A 23,951-nucleotide genomic window follows, 5' to 3' on the forward strand; every position below is an offset into this window, starting at 1 on the left:
GATGGGTGGAGTGAAGCTGAGCAGTCTTGTGCGGGTGTGTTGGGCACCTTGAGCCCGTTGTGTGATGAGAGGCAGAGCCGTGACCCAGTCCTGGCAGCTGTGGCAGCTCCTCTCCCTGGGCTGGCATGGGGCTGCGGGGTGACAGCCCAGCCACAGCCACAGCCACGCTTTGCACAGGGCCACGTCTGAACCTCACCCGCAGACGCACTGAGCAGGAAGCACAAGTTGGGTGTACCTGTGCTGGGCCTGCCATAAATCTTGGGGTGGGTTTTATGGGAGTTTTGATGATCTGGTGAGCAGTTGATGGTACTGGAGCTCGAAGGGCACAGCTGGGGCGGGGGGGAGGCCTCTCCCTGAGATGTCTTTCTGGTGCTGTGCCCTGAGCGAATGACACCAGTTGGCTGGTGTTTCCTCAGCCTTTTCTTTTACCACCAAAAGTGGTGAAGGGCCCAGCCTTTGCACCGCAAAGGTCCTCCCTGGAAATTTTGTCCAAACGTCCGTCAAAAAGCAAATGTCACCGCGTTTTCTTGGTAAATACAAAATGCTCTCATCCTACAGTCTTAGAAAACCTGAAGGATCTCTGATACAAAGAACACGGGCTCGGGCCACTAATGGAAGGGAGGGGGAGAGAAACCCGGTATGAAAAGCATCTCGCAGCCAGCACCCGGTAACTCAACATTCCGCTTGGCTGCGCAGGAGCTGGAGCTGCCTTCCCCGGGGATGCAGCCGGACCCCTTGGGGACCAGCGCTGGCTCCTCGCCCGCCACCGGGGGGACGTGCCGGCCCAGGGGCGGTGCCCCCCCCCGGGCTCCCCCCCGCCGGGTCGGGCCTTCGACGGCGCCGGGCCCCGCCCCGGAGGAGGGAGCGCTCCCCGCGCCCCGGGGTGGGCCGGGCCGGGCCGGGCGGAGGGGCCGCCCCGCCTCTTAGTCGGCGGCAGCTGCTGCTGCGGGGCCGCAGCCGCCGTGGGCCGCCGCCATGCCGGGCTCGCTGAAGGAGGAGACGGCGCTGCTGCTGGAGGATTACTTCCAGCACCGCGGCGGCAGCGCCGCGCTGCCCCCCAGCCCCACGGCGGCCACGCTGCGGCGGGCGGCGGCCGAGCTGGAGCGGCGGGAGCGGCCCTTCTTCCGCTCCTGCGCGCCGCTGGCGCGGGCCGAGCCGCGGGAGGCGGCGGCGCTGCTGGAGCGGGTGGCGGCGCAGCTGGAGGCCGAGGGCGGCCTCAACTGGGGCCGGCTGCTGGCGCTGGTGGTGTTCGCGGGCACGCTGGCCGCCGCGCTGGCCGAGCGGGGCTGCGGTGACGGGCCGCGCTGCTTGGCCGCCACGCTGGCCGCCTACCTGGCCGAGGAGCGGGGCGAGTGGCTGGAGGCGCACGGCGGATGGGTGAGCGGGGACGGGGCGGGGGCGGGGGCGGCCCCGGGAGGAGCGAGGGTCCGTGCCGGGAGGCCGGTCCGGGAGCGGCCTGGGGCGGGGGCCGGCGGGCCCGGGCCCCTCTCCCCGCCGGGCAGGGCAGGGCAGGGCAGCCCCCCGGTGTCGTTCCCTGCCGGCGGTGATGGGCGTGCGCGGCGGCGGAGCTGCGGGCAGGGCTGCAGACCCCGCAGCGGGCCCTGCGCGGTGGCTTAGCCGGGTCGGGGAAGGTGCCGGTGGCCGGCCCGTCGGGCTGCCGCCTCCTAGAAATGCAGGGATGACGGTGCTGGCTCGGGAGGTACAAGGTTTCCCCTCTCCCCACGCCCGCAGTCTTTGCCTTTTGCAGAGCAGGCTGGCACAGCTCTTCCGAGCGCAGACACAAACCACCGGTGACCTGTTCTTAAAAGACGCCCGTGTGTGTATGTGAAGCCAGCCGTCCCCTAGACCTGCTGCTCTGGTTCCTGCTCGTCCTGAAACTGGTCCGTCGGGGCCTGGGGAAGGTGTGGGCAGCAGCTTTAATGTACCCGCGGTGGGAAGCGGTGGCTGCTGTTGCTTTCTGCCCCTCCGGACGCACGCTGGAGGTTCAGCTTTGGAGCCATCCAGGCAGCTCTGAACAAAACGTCAGCTATCCTGCAGAACTGCACGTTTCCTATTTTCATTCCTAGTGGAATATTTGATGCCAGTACAAATAAGCACTAAAAATAGAAAGGTGTGGGGGGGAAGCAGCCGCTGGTTTCGTTGACTTTTCCAGCGGCCAAAATGAAATCGGTTTTCCAGTGGTCACCGGTTCATCTGACTGCTCAGAGCAGCGTGGTCCTCGGCCACAAGGTGCAGTGTCACTTGGCCGAATCGCGTTGCCGGTTTGCACAAATTAAAGTGTAAAGAACAAAGTTCCGGAAGAAATTAAGAGTATAACTTGTTTACATAGACATCTGCAGAGCAGAGTTCAAACATGACCATCTGGAGTCGTATTGCTGCCACTTCTGATTATCACAAATAACGATCTGGGAGAGCAGCTGCCAGCTTTGCTCTGTCATAGGTCAGCTCTGAGCAGTGTCCACTGGGCTCTTGCAAGACTGTGTAATCAGTCCTCTGTCCACTGAGATGGGACCAGCTTTGGGCTTCTGGGTTGGAAATTTCCATATCCTGTGTTTCACATACTTTCTGAAACTGGAGTGAGGAGGAACAATGCTGGCAGCTCCCCTCAGAAACTTGCCTAAAAGGGCAAAAATAACGTAATGACATGCTGAGCATCTTGATAGGAAGTCCGCAATTCTCTTTTGAGCAAAGCGTGCAAACTTTTGGAGCTGCTGCTCTCGGTCACCTTGTGCAGAGGCTCTCACAAAGCATTTTTGTGTGCCCAAGGCAGCAGGCTTGGGCTTTCAGGATGAAAACAGGGACTTCTGCAGCTGACAAATGCCAGGCTGCGAGTGTGAACTGAACTGTGCTCAAAGACTTATTAAAAGGAATCCGGTTAATTGTAAGCCAACCAACTCAGTGTTCTTTCTCTTGTGTTTCTAGGAGGGCTTTTGTCGCTTCTTCAGCAGTCACGGCTCCCAAGCAGCTGACCAGAGCAGTACCATCAGCAATGCCATCATGGCTGCAGCAGGGTTTGGAATAGCAGGATTGGCTTTTCTCTTGGTGGTGCGGTAGGCTGATGAACAGATCTTGCCATGGGAAAGTACTCAAAACTGACGATTTTCCAGATTTCACTCTATTTTCTATAGAACAGACCCTCTAAGAAGAAGTTTATATTTTTAAACTGGCTCGGAAAACTGTCTCACCAAATCCTTGGCTATAAACTGCTTCACTTGCTACCCAGTAACAGCACACACAAATGTGTACTAAACCACCATTTGTGCATGTTCAAAACCTGTCGTCTCCAAACATCCTCTGGACTTTCTTTTTGAAGGTGTAACCTAAACTTTAGCGTGGTTCATTGTACTGTAACTTCTGAGTGCTTGATGTTATGCTAGGAAAACCTTATGGTGGACTTGCTACTAAACCCTCTCTTGGAGCTGACTTACCTATGTGGAGGCAAGTCTTCAAACCCACCTTCCATTATTACTGTAAAGTGGGCGAACGTTGACTGTGATTTAAATGGCTTATGGCTTCACATACAGTGCACAGCACTTGTTACCGAAAGGCAACTTGTTGGTTGATTTAGAGCAATTAGAGCCCATGATGCGAGAGGCATTGGGGCTTAATATAACATAAGGCTGATTTCATTACACTACAATAAGTATTGATACAGTAATGGCTGCAGTCCTGTTCTTACTGAAAGGAAAGGAATTTAAATATTAAACCTTAATTGGTATATTGAAATCCAGTGGAGGCTGGAATTTCTCTGGATTTCCTTGACAAAACGAGAATTTCCATATATCTTAATATATTTTTGAAGTATTTATCACTGTATAATACTTGTAGCCATGACATCTTTATTTTTGTTTAAAACTTAATGATGGTTCTTGTCACTAGTGTGTATCAAGCGTTGTCTTGTTTGAGTAATATTTCACTCTGTTTTCAACATGCTGTGTATTTCTTTCCGTGGTTGTACAAATTGCCTTATGTTCCTGCTAGCTTTTAATAACGTTCCTGGGTTACTCATAGCGTGTACAATTTTACTATGGTGACTTCAAAGGTGAATAAATGTTAAGTATTTTTATTTTAAAAAAAAAACTTCTGCTTATTTGACCGGGTGGATGATGGTACTTGGACAGCGAGTGTTTTGGTGGTTACCTGGATGCACCACCTTCCTGGTACTTTGACCTGAAACGAGGAGCTGTGCAGCACCAGAGCAGTGTGATGCTGCTCTTCATTGCAGAGGAGTCCTCCAGTCAGAACTAGGGGTAAGGAAAGTCTAAGGGGAAAATCCAGTCCAAAAGGCCCATCTTCACCACTGCAGCTGGAAATAACCCAGTTGTTTTGTAGTCCAAAACTTTCCAAAATCTACTGATATAGCTAGTTTACAGGCAGGCTTCTCGGAGAGCTGCTCCTGCTTGTAGAGAGCGACAGAGCTCTTGTTTCTTCTCTGCCAAGACTTGCTCTGCCTCTCGCTTTCACATGTGCACAGTTTTTTACTGAAACTGGAGTTTCTGATAGGAGTTACGGTAACAAATGTCAAATAGGTTCAACCCTTCTCAGATTAGTAATACTGAGCAGCTGTAATTTTTGAGGGTGTTAACACTTTTAGAAAGCAGTCTCATGTTCCCAGCTCCAGATCAGATGTTCCTGTGGCAATGGTGGCTCTGAGGCCTCTTAAAGGGTGCAAGCCCATTATCCAGTCTCCCTCCCTGGCCCCCAGTCAGCCCATTGCTCTGCCCTTCAAGAGGCTGTCTCCCTTCATGGGAAAAGCACCCACTGGCAGCAGACTTCCTCTTGGGAAGGATCAGCCTGGCAGCTGGCTTGGCATTGCTGCGGCCAGCAGTGGCCACTTGTGGCCACCCTGCTTCTGCTGCTGACCACTGGGCCCTGGGGAGGTGTGTGGCAGGGCTGCAGCCTGGCGCTGGACAGACCAGCGTTGTGCCGACTGGCTGCAGATGCAGGGAGGACAAAAAGGGACATTCAGGGATGGTAAGCCCCACGGAGGCAGGAAGGAGCTGGCGGTCCTCCCCCTTGCTGCCTGCTCTGAACAAACGTCTGCTTGTTCTCTGACTTCCAGTTCTCTAAACTCGGCTTGGCTCCTCTCAGCAAAAGGATTAAGAGCCCGCAGCGTGGGGCCGTCATGCTCAGTTCCTCTCTCGAGTTCCCACAGGGATGGTGCCTGCTTCTGCAGCAGCTGGATGCTCTGGGGCATCTGCCATCAGTCCTCCTGGGAGGCTGCAGTCCCTGAAACTGTGGCTACGGTGAGTGTGAACTGGCTGGTGCTGAGAAGTGAAGGCAGTTTCCAAAATGTGAGGTGCTTGGTGGGATGTGTGCTGTAAAGCCTGGCAAACGAGGGGGCAAGAAATGCTCTTAACAGAGGTCAAATGCTGCATGGAAGTGTCCTGTTGCTGATCTCAGTGTTTCCCCATTATCAATCAGGACAAAGATAAATTACAGTATCTTGATTTCTAGTGTAACCTGATCTGGCAGGCCCCACAAAAGGAATAGTAGAGAGGATGTTATGCTGGTTTTTAGAGTGTGCTCTGGAAAAGAGAAGAAAACAGTCTGGAAACCTCCTTCAGTAAAGTGGTATTAGTCTCTGGTGTAAACCTGAAGCTTTACAAGGTGCAGCTTGAAGAGTGTCTGCCACTCTTCCTTGGCCAGGGGTAGGCTTCCTAAGAGCTAAAAGAACTGGGGGTACTTTAGGAAAGCTGTAAGGCTGAGTCAGGAGACTGCAGTGCAGCTCAGCAGGGTAGCAGCAATGCTGTCTGTAGCTTCCTGGCACCTGGAGCCAGGCTGTTCTGGTCTCCACTGGGCAGCCTGCACTCAAGGGTGCTCTGCTCAGCCACCCTGCGAGCAGTGGGCACAGCCCAGGCCACCAGAGCTGGGCACAGGAGGATAACCTGCCTGATCCAGCTGGAGCTATGCTGCCCAAGCCACCCTTGCTGTAGGGACTGTGGAGATGCAGGATTGATGACCAGGGTTTAAATCACTGGAACCCCGCTGATTTTAGGGCAGTTTAAACTAACTTACCTTTGCATGACTCTTCTGATTTTTTTCTTTTTCTTTTCAGTTTCAGTCTGACTGTTTGTCTCAATGAAATCCTGTATTTCAATTAAAAACTGCTGCTTATCCTCTTTTCTGCCTCAGAAAAGGGAAGCAAGCCTCTGCTGTTCCTTTCTTCAAATGCAGAAGGAGAGTAGGTGGTGTTTAAGCACAAGGCTGTGTCTAATCCTCATGACAGCTTTCAGATCTTCAGTGCTGGTGGACTTCTCAGGCAAGTGGTGGATGCAACAGGCCCCATCCCATCTAGTGATTAGCACACAGTAATTGCTGTAGGTTCTGCTGGGGCCCCAGTGTGCCTACAGCTGCAGAATCCATCAGCTGTGGGTCACTTCCAGGTCCCTGAGTGGAAGGTGGCATTCCCAGCTCACCACAGTGTTCACACTGGTCTTACTGGAGCCATTAGCGTTATCTGCCAGCACTGCACCTGCTCCCCATGCTGGTCCCATCCATTGTAACCACAAGCAAAAGCTGCAGTGCCATTGTGGGAGCCCAGCTGCCTTCTCATTAAAGGAAAGAGAAATCTGTTCTTCAGGCTTCCCAAGAGCCTTGAACTAGCTAGTGTGTTTCTTCTTGACTTGGAAAAAATGAGATGCAGTTAGAGCTCAAAAAATGTGAGTTGCAGAATGTTGTTATAAGGCAGTTTGGGAGCTGCTTTGCTGTGGTATGCAAAAAATCTGGTCTGGCACGTCTCACTGAAGGAATGGGTGCTGCTGCTGGGTCCTTTTCTGCCCATGCTGCTGTTGTGAGGGGGTGCAGCAGGGTGGGGGTCTGACCTGCAGGGTGGTACCCAAGCCCAAGTAGGACGGGAGAGCCCCATTGCAAATGACTTACTAATTGAGCAGCCAAAAAAACCCCAGAGAATCACTGGAAGGAAAAAAGATCAAGCATGTGACATTTTATTCACATAATTTCACTTCTTTTGTTCATTCAGTTTGGATAATGAAAACAAACTTCTGGCTTTCACTTCTGTTTCTCTGGCTGCTTTCTGTACCAGACTTGAGCTGGGTTGTCCTTGCAATGACTAGATGTGGTGTGGAGAGAGCAGGCGCAGCTGGGAAGTGACTTTCAGGTTTAAATAGTCAGTGTAATTCCTTCATAAATGCTGCTGCTATTAGGAGCACTTAAAAATATTGCCTTCAAACTTTTAACATTTAATCCTGTCACAAACTGAAACTCTCAAATAGAACCGAGTTCAAAAAAAATAAATAAATTCCTGATTTACCTGAAGTCAAATGTAGGAAGTCTAAAAACCAGCTCTGTGCTGCACTAGCAGGTGTGTTACATTGGAGTTTTTCTCTGCCTGGGCTTGGTCTATTTGTTTTATTCAAATGAGATGAGGAAGAGAGGACCTGGCTTTCCTTGTCAACTAGGTCTCCTTTCAAACAGGCCATTTGTTTCTTCCTGACCTGTGATAAGTTTCTACAGTACTGTACTTTAGTACTTTCTAAAGTACTAGAGCCTGTATCAGATACTTGCAATTTGGCAATCTCATAGTTTCTAGATGTTCACCCATTTTGTCAGAGCTGATGTGTGTTATGTGGTTCTGTTAAGAATTAAACCTACTAAGATGGCTGGTTTAATTCAGGACCACGCCAGCTAGTGGGGTGAGTGAAATCATGATGTCCTGTAGTAAGAGCCAGCACAGGGCATTAGAAAAGCCTGTCTGCAGAGAGCCACTGCAGGCAATGCAGAAAGCTTGTGCTTTCTGGATTTAATCCCTTTAATGAGTCTGACCTGTGACAACAGTTCACTTGAGGGAGTTCCTGTGTTTGACCCAACCTGCTCTTTTGTTTGCCTCTGAACAGCTGAGCACATGGTGAGTAACAGCAGGAACCCCACACGCTGCTTACAGCTTTTGGTTACTGTCTTTTTTTATTAATACTTTTTTTTAGATGTGGTTTGTACCCAGCAGGGTCTGTGGGGAACGATGGCCTCACTCAGTCTAGCCATGGGGAACTGTCCGTGCTGCAGTGCACCTTGGGGAGGGCCAGGCATGGTATCTGAAGCTCTGCTGTGGGCAGCCTGCTCTTCAGGCTGACACCAAAGCCAGGAGCTCTTGGTGGTGCTTTAGTTTGGAATGTTTAATACTGAAAGTGCAAAAGCGCTTGGCTTCTTCAACGTGCTAGAAAGAAAGCACTGTCTGTAGTGTGCTGAGCTAATAGGCTGGTTGGCTTCTTCCTTGTAGCTATTAGTGTCTTCAGAAGAATCCCCGACTGTTGCAATGAATTTCTAAGTGTTAATCATGAAGCTTTATGGTAAGCACCTTGGAAACTCCTAAAATACAGGCAGAGCTGCGTGGCTTCAGTGGGGATTTGGTGCAGGGCAGGCAGTGATAATTTGCATCTCTCCAGGAGCTGCCAGCAAAAGCTCTCTTGGGCCTGATCTCCTGGTGCATAGACTGGACCTTTCTACTGCACTGCCTGGACCCAGCTGCTGTGTGCCCTTGCCACCCTGGGGCTCTCCCACCTCTCCCCAGGCAGAGGATATTCTCCCAGAGGTCCCAGCAGCCTGCCTGGGGGAAGCATGGCCGCACAGGGATGCACCCAGTGTTGTCCTGCCCTGCTAGCATGGCCAAGGTGCCAAGCACAAAGCTGAAGGAGTGGTTCTATTGGTGCTGTGCTGGGTGGTGGTGGTGGTTAGACTTTCTAATGATTGTAATGTATGAGCAAGAATGAATTCCAGTAGTTGGGTGTAAAATATCCTTGTAAAACAGTAGTCATGAGACCAACTGCAGCCAGGAGCTGATGGTGCTTGACATGCAGGACAAACACTTCTTTCCTGATATCCATCTTATGCACGGTGGGAGCCTCGGTACAGAAAAGTACTTTAAATGCCAAACCTAATTACAATGGGAGCCTGCAAGGGATGTGGGTGCTTAAGCATCTCATAGCCAAGCTGGATGGTGGCATTTTCAAGCAGAACATGGGATGTGGTCCAGCAGGTGCCAGCTCTGGATTCCTCCCTGGGCTGGAGCATGATTGGAGAGGGACAGTGTCGCCTGCACTGAGGCCGTGGGGCTGTCACGCAGCCGCTGCCTGCTGCGCTGAAACCCGGCCCTGCAGACTCACCCACTCACTAAGTGGTTTCCATCCCAAAACTCCACAGCAATTCCTGTGCTTCCTGGCATGTGAAAAGTCTGTAAAACAAGTAGAGGGATTGAATTCTTTCTCTTCTAACATTTTTTTCACTAACCACTGGCAGCCCCAGCACCGCTCCCGCACGGCACAGGCTGTGCTCGCAGCTGCAGCGTGGAACACAGTGTCCTTCATGCTCTTCCTGCCGGCTGGGTAGGCAGCTCTCTGCTATAGCACCATTTCCCTTCCCCTGGTGTAGGCAAAGAAAAATCAGTTCCCCGTAAAATCTTTTTGAAGAGCACAAAATAGCACAAAACTAGCCTGAATCTTGAAAAAGAAAATAACCTCTGGGATCTTGTGTGTTGTCCTTGGTGATGTTCAGAGCAGAACACCACCTGCTGCTCTGAAACCCTTCCAGGGTTCCTGGTTGCCTTTTCCAAGAGAAGGTCTGTTCCATGGGAGGAAAAGGTTAAACGTGGGAGAGTGAGTAGGGCAAAAGATTATGTGAAACAGAAATCCTGGTACTGTTTGTTCTGCCATCTGCTCCACACTTGATCCAGGGCTGTGGGTGGTTTCCCATAGCCCTCCCTCTCCCCTCGCTGCCTCACGCTGGCGGAGGGCTTTGAACTCCCTGGGCTGGCGCTGCAGAGCCGGGCAAGATCTGCAATTCCCATCTCCAGGGGGAGCTGCCTTTTGGCAGGGTGCAGGGTGAAGCCAGGCACTGTGGCCTGGCCGCTGTGCTGGAGCTGCTGCTGGGAGCCTGCTCTGGCAGCAAGCCAGAGAAGCAGGGACTTCGATGCCTTTGGCACTGATGGAGTGAGTGCTGGGATCAGCACACCCCAGGCTGTGCCTGGAGGGAGAGCTGAGGCAGGACAGGCTCTGCTTCCCTGGGTGTGCTCAGTGCTCTGCAGTGATGTGCCAGCGGTGCAAGATGCTCCCCAGCAAGCGGTCGTGCCCATCACCCGGCTGCTGCCACTGTCCCTGTGAGCCAGCAGCAGAACAGGCTGAGCCCCACGTGGCTCTGTGCCCACACACCCTCCTGCTGGCTCCAGGGCCTGGCATGCATGCCAAAGCATGGAGGACAGAGGTGTCACTTGTCCCTGCTTCATGGATGAAGGACCAGAGCACAGCGATGCGGAGCCTGCGAGCGGGCAGTGCTGGGGCTTGCCGGGAGCGCGGTGCCTGCAGCTCACCCTCTGCTACAGCCAGCCAAAGTAAGGTGAAAACATCTTGCCTCTGACCTCCAGCTCCCCTTTCTGCTCTGCCTCCAGCCCCCTTTTTCTGCCTTCCCCTGGTCTCTCAGCCCGGCTGTGCTGGGGCTGTGGCTGCTCACCCCTCCGCACCCCAGACCTCCTCCCCCTGCCCACCCACCCTGGGTCTGCTTGGGAATGTGACCTTGCTCTCTAGATTATTTACAGACAAAATATTGCTGCAAGCCTGTGGAAGGGGTTTTTATTGTTGGTTTTTGTTGTTGTTGTTTTATTTTATTTTTTTAAGTGACTGAATTCCACAAAAAATGAATTATTTGGAGGAGCCTGTAGAGGTTGGTGGGAATACTGTGCTGGGTTGGGAACAGGCTGCTTGAAGCTGTCCCCTGGCCAGCACGGAGGCGTGAGAGGCTCTGCCTTTCCCTAGCTGTAGGAAACCATCTGTCTCTGGTTTTCATTGAGAAACCCACCCCCTGCATTGGGAAGGCTGCCAGGAGGGGACACCAGCATTAACAGGGCTGTGGCATGCACGTAGCCAGGCTGCCCTTCCTGCACCCCTGGAGCCAGGGCTCTCTGCTTTCCTGTGCTTGGGAGCTCCTGTGTCGGCTGCAGCGCAGCCTGGGTTTGCTGAGGACCTCAGACAGAGCTGTCAAATCCGATCGGAAGCGGTCATAGGCTGATTTCTCCTTTTTTGTTTTTACTGGCAGGACCAACAGCTGGCCTTTTCCCTGCTGCTGACAATTCTTCTGTCTCACTGAACCTCTGAAAGCCTCGTGGTGGTGGTTCCCCACTGTGCAGAGACCTCACGCCTCTGACCTCGTGCCGCTGCGGTCCCCTTTGCGTGGCTGCCCAAGGTACAATGATGGACATGCTTAGGGTTGAGCAGCGTTGGCTGCTTCGGGTGGGGCTGTCCTGGGGTCCCTGGCCAGTGCTGGTTTCCTTACAGGGTCACTGTAAGCCTTCAGATGCCTACAGCCAAGTAATTGCCCTGAATAAGTCTGTGTGCTCTGCTTGAATTTAGGAGTAAGCACAGTGATTGTCAAGAGAGCTAAACCTGGTCACAGACAGTGACCCTTTCACTGTTGGAACGGTGCTTACACCAAAATACCTTGGTCTGGCTCAGGCTGCACCTTGGCTTGATCTCCCTGCAGACCAAGCTGGGGCTGCTGATGGGCTGGTGGAGCTGTGCTCTGCTCCCTGCTCCAACAGAGCTGCTGCTGGGAAATCGCTCTGTAAAAATGTGGCCACAGAGGCTGGCCACAAAGCAGGTGCCTGCAAGGTCATTCCCTGCCTGCTGCAGGGTTAGTGCTGGTCCTCCAGAGCACTCCAGTCATCCCAGCTTGTGGTGGGTGATGGTCTCACTCAGGCCCTCATGGAAGTTTTGGGTGCAGGATGCACATTGAGCAGGGAGAGGATGCTGAGGGGTGTGCAGGTGGTGCGTGTTGAGGGACCTTGATCAACTAAACATGTTCAGCCAACGGTGGTGGAGGTCCATCTTGCAGCAGATTTGTCTAACTGGTGGAGCAGTGGGAACCACTCTGGTCTGTGTGCTAGTTTGGGTGTTCCTGAGTTACGGAGCGCTCAGCAACTCATAATTTATTAGACTGGTTATAAATAAGGACAAAAATCAATGGATTTTGTTCTATGAAATTCCAAAGTTTCCCTTGTTGAGAAGTCATGGAGATGAAGGCTGGGACAGGGAAGACAAATGGAAAAAGGTTTATTATTTTAGTCAAATCCTTGGCTTGGCTTCACCTTCAGCAGTGTGGTGGAAATGTACCAGGTGAGAGACAAACATACCCTCTGAGATCAAGTGCAGTGGCAGCAGGCAGAGCTAAAGGGCATCGCCAGGCCATGTCTGTAGGGGCTGCTCCTTATCGACCCCCCTGCTGACCTCTGCAAAAGCAGCCCCTTGCTACCTGTGCCTTAGGTGGTTGGGAATTCTTCTGAAGGAGCCACATGGGGCTCTGACTGTGCCCTGCTGGCACTGTGATAGGAACAGCACTGGAGCAGAGGGGGCAGGTAGAGCTGCTGGGAATGCCTGCTGCTCTGCTGCCAGGTGAGCAGCGTGCCAGGGCACTTGGGGAGACCCTGCAGGAAACCCTCTGTGGTTCTTCTCCATGTAAGCTGCCTAGGTGGGACTCAATGGGCTTGAAGGACAAAGTGTGACCAGCCCCATGCCATGCAGGGGTGCAGACCATCCTCAGCAGGTGCCTGGGGAAGGGGTGTGGTTGAGCTGCTGGGGCGCAGCTCTCCATAGCGTCAGATCAGTGGTGTTCTGGTTCTCTCAGAGCAACTCTGGGGCTTTGATGGATGCTCATGCCTCCTTAGAATAGAAGATTGGGCATCGTGAGTGAAACACCTTCTCCACCTGGGTGTCCCAGAGGGTTAACAATCCCCACAGTGGATGGTGGTAAGGAAATTGATTGCCTCCTGCAAGGTACATAAAGTCTCACCCTCCTTCAGAAACACTTGGTCAATCAGGTAAATAACTGGTTTAAAACTCCCTCTCGAAGCAGCTGACCCTACATATGTTTATCCAAGTGACTGGAGTTGTTCCAGTCTCTCCGGTAAGTGACCTTTCTCAAATTTTTCTTTTCAAGTTGACATTTAAGAAGGGGGGAAAAAGTCACAGCAACAAATGGTGTTTTAACAGTGATAAAGCTGTACCCGTCAACAAAGCCAGGAAAGCCGCTCCAGAGCCCGCGCTGGCGGCTCTGCTGTCCCTGCCGTGGTCTGCACGGATGGTGCTGGCTTGTGTTTTCCAGCTTCCTTGGTTTTGCATGAACCAACATCAGCCGTGCCTATGGGACACTTTTGCTGGCTGGGCTCTGCTGGGCCAACTCTGCTCCCCAGCTCCCGTGAAATACTCCTGGTGCAATTTAGTGCGAGCCAGCTGCTGGCAGCTGGAGGCACTCACAGTGTTAGTTCATTACTGCAATTCAAATGAAGATGAGCCTTAAGTCTTCTCTGAAAAGAATCTGGGTTTGGCAGGCAGTGGAGTGCTTGGCTTAGTTTGAAAATTCCTTGGACAATTTTGGTAAATGCTTAACAGTGTTTTTTGGGGAAGTAAAATTTACCCCTAGTTTTCCTTTTCCTTGGTTCTCAGCTTCAGTACTGCTGTGACTCACCTCCCATCCCCAGAGTGGTCATCTCCCAAGGAGATATTTGAGCAATGAGGTCTCTGTACTTGACAAGTTCACCTCTTCAGCCGAGATGACCAGCCCATGCGCTCCCAATTCCAGGCAGTGGAGTGCCAAGGTCATCACAGGAGGCTGCTCAGCAGCTGCAAAAAGATACGAGGCAAAGGCTAGAGGACTGGGCAGGGGCAGTGCTTTGTTCATAGGGCCACATGCTGCTGGCTCAGGGTGATGCTGGGCAGCCCCATGCTGCAGCCCTCCTGAACACATGGGCTGCTTTCAGCACACCACTGTTTAGTGACAAATTTCAGCTGAGAAACACTTCAGTGGCTCTGTCAGAACAGGCCTGATTGACATGCCCGGCTTTGTGGTGATGCCGTTTCTTGGATTTAATCTATTTGTGCAAGAGGAAAAAACAATAACAACCCCCTCCCCAGATAACTCCAATACCAAAGATGCTTTTGGCAAGCTGACAGCCAAGCCTTGCCTTTGTGGTTGGCCATGTCCCTGCACATCTCCAGCTCTGCTGCTGTGCAGCCAGGCAGGGCACCACAGCCCCCAGGCTGCTGGGAATGGGGCTGGCAGCTCCCAGATCCCCCCGTTAGGAATGTCGCTCTTCCATAGCTCTCCCCGCTCCCCTACTGTCTCCGAGAGGTCTCTAGCCCTGAATATTAACATGGGACAGCCAAGCTTTTCTGCTAGGCTGTCCCTAGAGTGATACTTGTGTGATGCTCCACAGTTGCTTGGGAGTGATGGCAACTTTGGGACCTCACCCACTAAGTTATCTCTCATCTTTCATGGCAAGAATTCTGCTTTTGCTCCCAGCAAGGCTGGGTGTTGGCTGGCTGCAGGGCCGGTACGTGAGCGCTGGAGCGGGACTGCCTGTATCCGGAGCCTTCCTTCTCCCACGGTAACGTCAGCACTGGCGAGCAGGCAGCTATTTTGGTCCCAGGCATGCCAGCGGATGATTTCACTTTTGTTTTGTACCCGATAACCTTTCCCATCACAATGAGAGACGACGTCCGTGCTGCCTGTGCTTCCGTGTGCAAGGGGAAAGCCATTCAAGTGCCTCTTCAAGGGAAAAGAAAAAGCCAGTTTAAAAATAGCTGCCCGATTGTCTGTGGAGCCCGGGCAAAGGAAGGGCAGAAGCCTCTCCGTGCCACACTGTGCACTGGGACTGGCTTTGCTGGCTGAGACAGGAGACAAGGATGGTGGCCATGGGAATATTTGCTGTGCTGGCTTTTCCCACAGGCCTCGCAGGGATGGGAAGGTCTGGGAGGAACTTTCTTCTCTGTGCAGAGCAGTCCAGATGAGGGCTCCAGGAGAACTACAGCAACCCCTTTTTCCCCCCACCTGCCCATCTCTGTCCCTCCTGTCCTCCAAGTCCTTTCCCTTCTGGGTTTAGTGGCTGGGAGCTCAGTCAGGAACAACGCGAGACAAACCCACCCCGGGCCCCATGTGAGATAAGTCTGATCAAACCTAAATTGCTAAAACTTCAGTTCCAATTTTTATTTCCTGTGGGGAAGGAGCTGGCTGAAGTAACTTGGTGGTTTTTTTAAGCTTTCAGCCTGCAGCTTCCCACGCACTGCTGACGCACCATGTGACAGGAGAGCGGCAGGGCCACCCCAGCCAGACATCGGATCATGGCTGGTCCAGCTGCCCAGGGCTGCAGTGGTGGGCAAGGGGCTGCCAGTGTCTGTGTGTGCTGGGGCATGGGCAGCTCCCAGGCACCAGCCCTCTGAGAAGAGGTAGACCCCAGTGTGCTTCTGGAGGGAAGGCAGCAAGCCTATTTAATGCTGGACCTTTCTCCTGTGGAGAGATGTTCCCCTGGGGCAGTGTGGCCCCTCTCGCCAATGTCCACCCTGCCCTTCAAAGTACAGGGCCATTTTGCAGGCTGTTGGCTAGTGGGGTGGTTACCTGGGCTCCTGCTTGACTGGTCTCTTTGCTCAGTGGGAGGTTTTTGCACAATCCCCCAAGCACACAACTGACAGGGTGGCTCCAAACCTGCTCTTGCCCTTCCTGAGCGGGAGCCTGTTTACAAAACAACAGCTGAAGGCTGCTATTTATCCTTACATACACATTACATTCTGAGTTGCTAAACAGCCAAAGCCAAAATGAAAGTCATCTGAGTTTTCTTTAATTAGAATAAGATCCTGATGAATCATGAGGTTCTTTACCTCAAGGATGCACCAAGAATTGACTTTGGCAGCAGACATCAAGGTACAGCAGTCGGCAGAGCTCGCTCCCTGCGTTGACATCTGCTGGTAAGACTTGTTTTTCCCTCCCAAGTCACATGCTAACTTGTGATCTGATCATGAGATACAAAGGATAACCTTCCAATATTTATTTTCCTCATCTGGAATTTTAAAAGGCAGAGGAAGAGTAAAATGCAGTGTAAGGGAAAAAAAAAAAGCAAACCAAATGACACAACAAAACAACTCCTTTACTCTTTTGGTTTGCATTGCTCTAGGCTCTGTGCTTGCTACTGGGACAGGGCAAAAGTGTGGCTCTGGTGTGATGGGCTTCATGTGTGCCTGCTGCAGTCATGATGGAGAGCATGGGGTGGGGACAGCATCGGTGCTGGGGTGTTCAGCTACCTGGGCATCCTCCCCTCCAGCACCAGCACACCCCTGTGCAGGCTGAGGTGGGCAGGGGCTGCCTGTGCCAGGGTGACCTGTGTGGGGGGAGTTTGTCCTCCCCCAGTGGCTGCCCAGTGCTGGCCCTGTGCCATCTTTCAACTTTAAACTTGTATGTTTGATTATAAATGTCAAAGTAACCCTTTTTATTACAGTGTCCCAACATCATCCGCTATAAATGCAGTTGTCTGATACATGCTCTAGTCCAAGGTTTATGGTAAGCCCAGCTGCAAGATTAAACAGGAATCATCCTTGAATAAAATCCCCCATATAATCTTTGGGGAATTTTGCTAGTTCAGCTTGGGTGTGTTTACTTCTGTGAGATAATGCCTGTCAAGCACCAAAAAAGCCCCAGAAACCCACCATGGTGCTGACACAGGGCTGTTGGGAAGTGAGCACTGAGGTTGCTGAGGGCTTTACTGTGACAGGAGTTCTCACTGAAGAGAGATCCAGGCAAAGCAACAGGGCAGGGTTGTTTGTTTTCTGGGGCAGAAGGGTGTGTACCATTGACTACCAAATGTGAATAAGGAGGTTACTGCCCACGGTTTGCATATATGCAGGAAACCTGACTTACATGTACAGTGGGATTACTCTGGCAATGGCAGATTGAGATCAGCAGTGTGTGCATCTGTCTGCCCATCTGATCAGAGATGGGAGGTGCAGCCTGCCATGGCCATACTTTCCAAAACCCCATGGCTATGGAATGCCCCTGGCTGCATGCCCACCAGGCACCTGTGTTCAGGGGCAGAGCTGAGAGATGACAGAGCCAGCACCATCCCCCAGTTACTCAGTGCTTCACCTCCAGTGCTGCTGAGCCAATGTGCACTGTGCCAGTGTTCTGTGCTGTGCCTCTTGTGGTAGTGGGTCCCCTGTGGGGTCCCTGCATGCTCAGGCTGGGGTTGGGGACTGGGGAGCATGGGAAGGCAATGACTGTCTGCAGCTACAGCTCAGAGAGTGAAGGGGTTGAAGCAGAAAGGCAGTTGTGGTTTCCTTCAAAACTAAGAGGCCCCGTAATACTTCAGGAGGCTGGTGGCATCAAGGAGCTGCTGCAGAGCACTCTGTCCCAGGTGCCGTCGGTGCTTGCTGCACTGGCTGAGCCCCAGGGCCTTGGGAGAGTGCAGAAACTTCATGTTCTTCTGGGGGGGAAGGCCTGTCAGTCTTGTACCTTCCTGGCTAAAGCCTGCTGGTCTCCTGGTTCTGCCTGTCCAGGGAGAAGCTGCAGGTTTGTGGGGTCATGGGTGGCCGGACCCCACTTGCACCTCTGGCGTCAGGGTGGACAATGAAAGGTGACATGCTCTGGGCAAGGCCAAAGGTGCTTCACCTGTGTGTGGCACACTGAGTGTCAGCCTGACACAGGGTGACAAACTCCACTGTACCTCCCCTGGAAATAAGTAACCGCGAAGAGGAACATAAAGGGGTGGATGTCATGCTGGAGGGAGGCAGCCAGAGCAAACCAAGTTACGAAAGCGCTGCCTGCAAGAGCAGCCAGCCCGGCCACAGCCCGGCCACAGCTATTTCAGTGCCGGGAGAGGGCTGAGAGCAGGGGTGCTGCCAGGAAAAACGCTGCTGCCAAGCGGGGAGGGGAGGAGGCAGGACAGAGGGGTGCAGCCAATGGGCACCCCAGCTGACAGGGAGGGCACGAAGGGTTGGTGTCTGCTGGGGGCCTTTGATGAGGTGAGCGGTGTTTGACTGCGGTTGGAAGGCAGACTTTGGTGTTTCGGGCAGGATTGGCTGAATGATGGGTTTGCAGTGAGGAGCGGATAAACTCCATCCTGCGAGGCCCAGCTGGACCCTGTCCCGTCTCCAGGATCATGGAATTCATAGGAGAGGCTAAGGACTTTTAATGGTTGGACTGGATGATCTTACAGGTCTTTTCCAACCTATGTGATTCTAAGGAGATCTGGGACCCAATATGGTCCTTAGACTCAAAGCTGGGGGAACATGAACAGGAGATGAGTTTAAAATAAAACCAAAGCAATCCATAATACAGAGCTGTCTCTAGTAAGCCTTTATTTCTAATTTCAGGTTTTGAGAAAAATTGAAACTCTTTAGGTCCAAGCTGTGTGCCTCTATTACATGAGCATTTTACTGTGCAGTGTCCTAACCCACCCTTCCATCAGCCCACTTAGTGCAAAGATCTTTTTTGTTATTCTGAAAAGTGCACTATCCTCTTTCCTTAGGCAAATATTTCTGTGACCTCTGTAACAGCATTAGCCAGAGAAAGTTATAGGCATGATGACGGGCTAATGGGGGGTTGGTGTGCACTCATCAGTGTTCTCTGCAGCAGAGCTGCCTGCAGCTCATGACATTTGGAAGGAGTTTGGGTTTTCTGGAGCTGGCTGTCCTGTCTCTGTGCCCCAGGGACATCTCTGAGAGCTGTGATTTCTAGCTCTTTTCCTGCCCCTAGCAAAATTAGGGCAGGCCTAACTCAGAAAGCTGGATGCAGAAATGATCAATAGGAATGGTAATTGGTGGGCAGTGCTGCCTGGAGGCACTTGGTGTCTCAGTCCCAAAATAAATAAATGGATTTTAAAAAAATTGTAGGCAGTCTGACTCCCCTTGCTGGGGCATCAGCTGGAGGGGGCTTCAATCTGTGGTCCAAGGACTGCAGAGGGCAAAGCTGCTGGCAGGGGGCTGAGTTTACCCTTCCCCATCCCTGGTGAATGACTTTGGTCCCTCCCTCACTGGTGATGATGTGTCTCCAGCAGGTTTTGCTGTGCAAGGTGCTTGTTCCACAGTAGCAGCACACAGAAGGCTTGGGCAGAGGGGGCAGCCAGGGCAGGTGCCATGGGAGGGGCACATGCTGACATGCAATTCTGGTTGCCATCACTCCAAGTGTGAGTGCCTGGGGAAGAAGATACTCCCTGGGTGCAGTGTAGACACTTGTTCCTGGACAAGAAAGCAGTCCCTGTTTTTAAGGAAATAAACAAATCTCAAATATCCTTTGGAGAGGCACCCTCCTGCCTGTTCCTGTCCCCAAGGGACAACGAGGGCTTTGTAACTGCCCAGGGCTCTCGGGAACCAAAACAACCTCAGTATGAGCTCAGCAGCTGTAAATCAGCGGGCTCCGCTGGCTGCTATTGCTGGGGTAAATTTAGTGCTGATTGCTTTGATCTAAAATGCTTTTATTTCATACCCTCCACAGAGATAGACACAAGGTCAGACTAATGGCTGATACATGAAAAACGTATGTGGCCTCTATTGATTTTGCAGTGATTAATGATTTGAAGGTAAGGCTGGTGATTCATGCACACACAAACGGTGCCTGGGAATGAGCAATGCTGACTGAGGCAGCCTTTTAATTCCAGCAGCCAACCTGCTTCCTGCTGCTGGGGGTGCCACGGATGTCCTTGCACTGGGCACACACCTGTTTGTACACGGTGAGCTCGCGCACCAGCATCTGAGTTCTGCTTGCCTTGCTTTTGCTCGCTGTTTTGGAAACTACACCAACCTAAACCCTTCTTTTAGTCTTGCTGACAAATCCTCTTGAAGCTTGGACCTGCTGCTGTCCCAGGTGGTCCAAGAGGAGTGTCCTTCAAAAGGGAACGGCACAGCGCCTTGCTCCAGCTCGTGGCAGGAGCTGTTGTGGGAGAGTCCCTGCAGAAGGCATCCCTGGGTTCAGCCCTTTGGTTACCAGCATGTGAGCTCTCAATAGAGGAGCTTCAAAGCTGTTGCTGGGATTAACCTTGAAAGCAATGTTTTTTGAAATGCTTTTCCACCCATGCGAGCATGTGGGACTCCCCAGAGGCTGCCGAGCCATGGGGTGGGCGACCTCCTCCCGCAGCCCCTGTCCCAGCCCACCCCAAACCTCCTGGATCACTCTGTGCCACAAATGCAGCTGGTAACTGCAGGGGGAAGTCATCTTCATTTTGGAGGGGGAAATCAGGCCCTGTTTGAAGGCTCTGGGTGGTAGTTATGCAATTTTCCTATCTGGTATTTGAGAACACTTCCCCCTCCTGGCTGCTTTAGCCTTGTGACTATGACTAAAGCCATTGGGTTGCTACCAAGGCTCCTTCTGCTGGGCTCACTGCTTTTATGCTGACTGTCTCGCCAGAGACCTGCTACATGTCTTAGTGCCTGAAGGTTGCTGCTGTTTGGGTTCCTCTTGTTGCCAGCTCTAAGATTTGCTTTTGTTTTCTTCTCTCTTGCAGTTCCCAGTGGCTAAAGGCAAAGATGTGCTCTCTCTTGGCCAGTGTCACGGACAAGGTGAGGCTTTGCTGTAAGAGCAATTGCTTGGTGATGGCAGTCACCCTCCTGGGACCACACATCCATCCTTACCCTCCTGGAGTGGTGAGCACAAAGGGACAGGCAGCAGCACGGAGTTAAATGCAGCACATTCACTGGGGATGAGAAGTAAGGCAGGAGGGGAAACACTACCATGGTGGGGGGTTCTTCAGCTTTGTTTCATGTGGATGGATTTGGGGGAATTCCAGAGGTGGGGAACGAAATTCCAGAAGTGGTGGTGATACCCATGTGGTATATACCCCTGTGGGCCCAACACCCTAAGGTAAGGGCAGGAGAAAAGGTTTCCAGCAACAAACCAAGGTTCAGTGCTGTCCTGTGCAGTGCAGTGCTGTGCAGTGCTCATGCTCATGCTCTCGCCCTCTTTTTTCCCTGCCCTTAGCACAGATGCTGAACAGCCCTACACGCCTGACACTGGCTCCAGGTGTAATCAGTGGCAGCCTGGTGGGGTCTCTGTCCCCATCCCCCAGGAGCATCTGAGGGCTGTTGAATCCCTCCAAGGGACACTTTGGGGACACAGGGTGTTGGCCCCAGTGCTACCCCACTGCCTGTGGCACATCAAGAGAGGGCGGGAAGCACCACAAGGAGGCACATGGAGAGACACTGTCTGCTCCCAAATTAGTTACCAGTTTGGTTTTCCTGTTTACTCCCTAAGTGGAAAACAGGGAGAGAGTAAAAAAACACCCTCTTCCCCTTGGCTATAAAAAGATCTTGTGTGGGCACAGGAATTTTACCTCCTTTTCATTTTTTTTCCAGTCTGGCAGAGCCTGGGTGGCGCCAGGTGTGCAGCGTGGGCTGGAACAACAGGAATGCAAACAGAGAGGGAAGCTGGGAATAGCAGCTCCTCGATAGGAGATAATTCTTCTCGGGCAGGGAACTAGGCTCATTCACCAGTCTGCTGGTGAGCAGCTGTACTGGGTTTCACAAAGCACAAGGGTCGCAGAGGAGATGTGCCGGGTTGTGCTGGGGACACACAGCCCCCACCACATGTAGCCAGCAGTGACCCAGCCAGGGTGCAAGGCAGCCAAGGGCCACTCAGCTCCACGGGGTGGGACAAAAGGTGAAGAAACCACATCATCCTTGCATTGTTTCTTGGGCAGATTGCAATGAAAAGGCTGGGTGGGTTTGGGCAGCAGGAGGTCAGGTCAGAGCAGATAAGATACTGCCACGCTGGAAAATAGGCTGGGCTGTGTTTTGGGTTGATGGCATCAGGGTAAGTTATTGGTGTCTTAAACCCTGCAAGCCCAGAGAGGCTGCTAACTCTTGTTTGCCTCAGATTGTTTGTGCAAAAGATACTGAGAAATGAACTCCTTTCCTTCATAATTGGCCATAATCTTATCTGAAACCTCCGAAGTGTCCTAGCGACTCCTCAAGGAGATACCAGCCAAACAAAAAAGAAGTCCAAGAACATTTATTTCTGAGGCTTGAAACTGGACAATGGCACAAGTTTCTTGGCCAGCTTTGGTCATCCTTATTTATCATGTCTTGCTTTGGTAGCACCTGAGCTTTCTTGCCTCTTTGCTTCTCTGGATAACAGAAGCTGCTTTAGGAGTGAAGTTTCAAAGTTGATTTAGCTAATAACTAGGAAAAACTACTGCATGGGAGCAGCAAGCTGCAGCAGCCTGAAAGTTCTTCTCTGACAAAGTGTCTGCTTGTTGCTGGTTCATGACATAGAATTAGTTTTCAGACCTATGAGTTGGCCAGGTTTTGCCACAGCTACTATGTGCTTTATTAACTGTTGCATTCTTCCCCAGTTTTCAGTCATGACTCAATTCCAAGTAAGTGGTGTTCTAACATGTAAGCATCCTGCATCAGCACCACAGCAAGTTACTGTGACCAGATCTCTTCTCTGTCAACCTTTCTTGATTAGCAGAAATAAACCATTTAAGGGAAGGGAACTGAATTCATCAGCATGTGCCTGGGCTCTGGGTCATGGTGACTCTCTGGCATTACCCTGCTTACGCCTTCAAAATACTGGCCTCTTCCTTTTCTTTCAGATGAGTCCCTTGGCAGCTGGAGTGACGGTGGGACACACGCCTGCTCCCTGTGCCCGTGTGGATGCCCTCAATTCATCCAGGTACAATGTGGAATTTATGAGTGAAGAAAGTGGATGCAAAGGGTAGATAAATGTTGGGTTCTGAGCAATACAAGCCAACTGGGGAAATGAGCAGTTTGCTACCCTGCTGTAATGATTTTATTAATAGAAACCAGTTCACAGGCAGTAAGGACTCTGTCAAAACAAATTGGGGTTTTTTTCCTGCTGTTTTGCTCACCCCCTCCAAGCCTTTGGGCAGCTGCTAGCAAGGCTCTTCCCTGGCTAGCCAGCATGTCCTTCACCTTGCTGTGCTCAGCACTCACTCCTCTGGGGCTCATTGCCCTCGGCCTGGCTGTGAGGTTTTACCCCACAGGACCAGGGCCAGCAGCACCACAGGTCATGTCCAAGGCAGCCTGGCTTGCCCCATGCCACAGGAGCAGTGGGGCCAGGCATGGCGGAGTTAAAGCCCTTAGCCTGGCTCTGCTGAAACCCGAGGTTGCATGGTTTGTGTGCACAGCCTGTCCCAGTTTGCCTGGGGTTTACCACACACATTTTCGTCATGCTTGCAAAATGCTGTTATCACAACTTGCAAAAACCTCATCCTCATCTGATCAGAGTGAAACCAGCGTGGCTCTGCACCACGTCTCCAGCGTGTCTGGTCTGCTGAGCGCTCCAGCAGGGCACACTGGTGGAGCTCAGAGGTGCTTCACTTTGCTGCTTTGGGATTTTTTTTTTTTTTTCATTTTAGACTCCCTGACCTATGAAAGCAGTTGGTCACCACTGCAGCCAGGGTACTTGCTGCCTTAGCTACTGGCCATGACATGGCTTTTTTTGGAGGACTGATGGAGCCTTTCCATAGGCAACGTGCTGCAGAGAAGCTGAAGATGTCAGGGAGCCGGTGTTGGGATGTTCCTGAGCAGAGGGCCCAGGCTGCCACCAAAGCCCTGCTGAACAGAGACACAGATGGACCTGGTGGTGAAGCCCATGACAGTATCTGCACTCCCTGTCCCACCGGGCAAGCAGCGCTCCTCTGGGGTCACCATGTCCTGCTGGGGTGAGGTGAGCAGGGCACAAGCTATCTCCCCACTGACAGTGCTCCTGTTTCACCCTATCTCCTTCTGTCCTGGTTGCTCCTCATGTCCTGATAGGTCCTTCTGTCCCAGCCCTTGTCTCTGCAATGGGATGACAGTGCAGATGAACGAGCGGCTCCAGCAGGCAGGCAGACTGGGAGGCTCTGGAAGGAGCAAACTGCTGGATAAATTAATGTGTTTAATAATCATTCCAAGCCCCGGAGGCTGTTTAACCTTTGTGGAGGACATGAGCTGGAGGCACCACCAGGATGGCCAGCACCAACCCCCATAACAGACCACTTTCATGTCCTGCTGAGCTGTGGTACAGCTGGGGTGGAGGGTGAAGTGCAAAATGCTGGGGAGCACTGCAGATTTGTTCCACTGGAGCTTACCAAGGATCTTTGTCTGCAAGTGGACCAGGCTTGGAGCTCAGACCCCACCAGTGCCTGCAGCCCCACCGGGTGAGCCACCAGGTGGGTGCTGTGGAGAGGAAAG

The 23,951-nt window shown here is 52.4% G+C and overlaps 1 protein-coding gene across 2 annotated transcripts in view; it reads left to right on the plus strand.

Annotated features, from left to right (window-relative positions):
• Positions 1–885: 885 nt before the first annotated feature.
• The window catches only part of BCL2L10 (BCL2 like 10), a 28,550-nt gene continuing 5,484 nt past the window's right edge, over positions 886–23,951 (plus strand). Inside the window, exons 1-6 of one of the 2 annotated variants that reach the window (XM_051628183.1) lie at positions 901–1,377; positions 2,923–4,250; positions 5,063–5,246; positions 11,041–11,187; positions 20,261–22,428; positions 23,135–23,445. In XM_051628183.1, coding sequence (XP_051484143.1) covers positions 976–1,377; positions 2,923–3,054 — 534 coding nt within the window. In that variant the 5' untranslated portion in view covers positions 901–975 and the 3' untranslated portion in view covers positions 3,055–4,250; positions 5,063–5,246; positions 11,041–11,187; positions 20,261–22,428; positions 23,135–23,445. Of the gene's footprint in view, positions 1,378–2,922; positions 4,251–5,062; positions 5,247–11,040; positions 11,188–20,260; positions 23,446–23,951 lie in introns of both variants that reach the window. The other variant, XM_051628182.1, reaches the window with a different exon arrangement.

The sequence above is a fragment of the Apus apus genome, chromosome 10, assembly GCF_020740795.1.
Source record: "Apus apus isolate bApuApu2 chromosome 10, bApuApu2.pri.cur, whole genome shotgun sequence".
NCBI classification, from domain to species: domain Eukaryota; kingdom Metazoa; phylum Chordata; class Aves; order Apodiformes; family Apodidae; genus Apus; species Apus apus.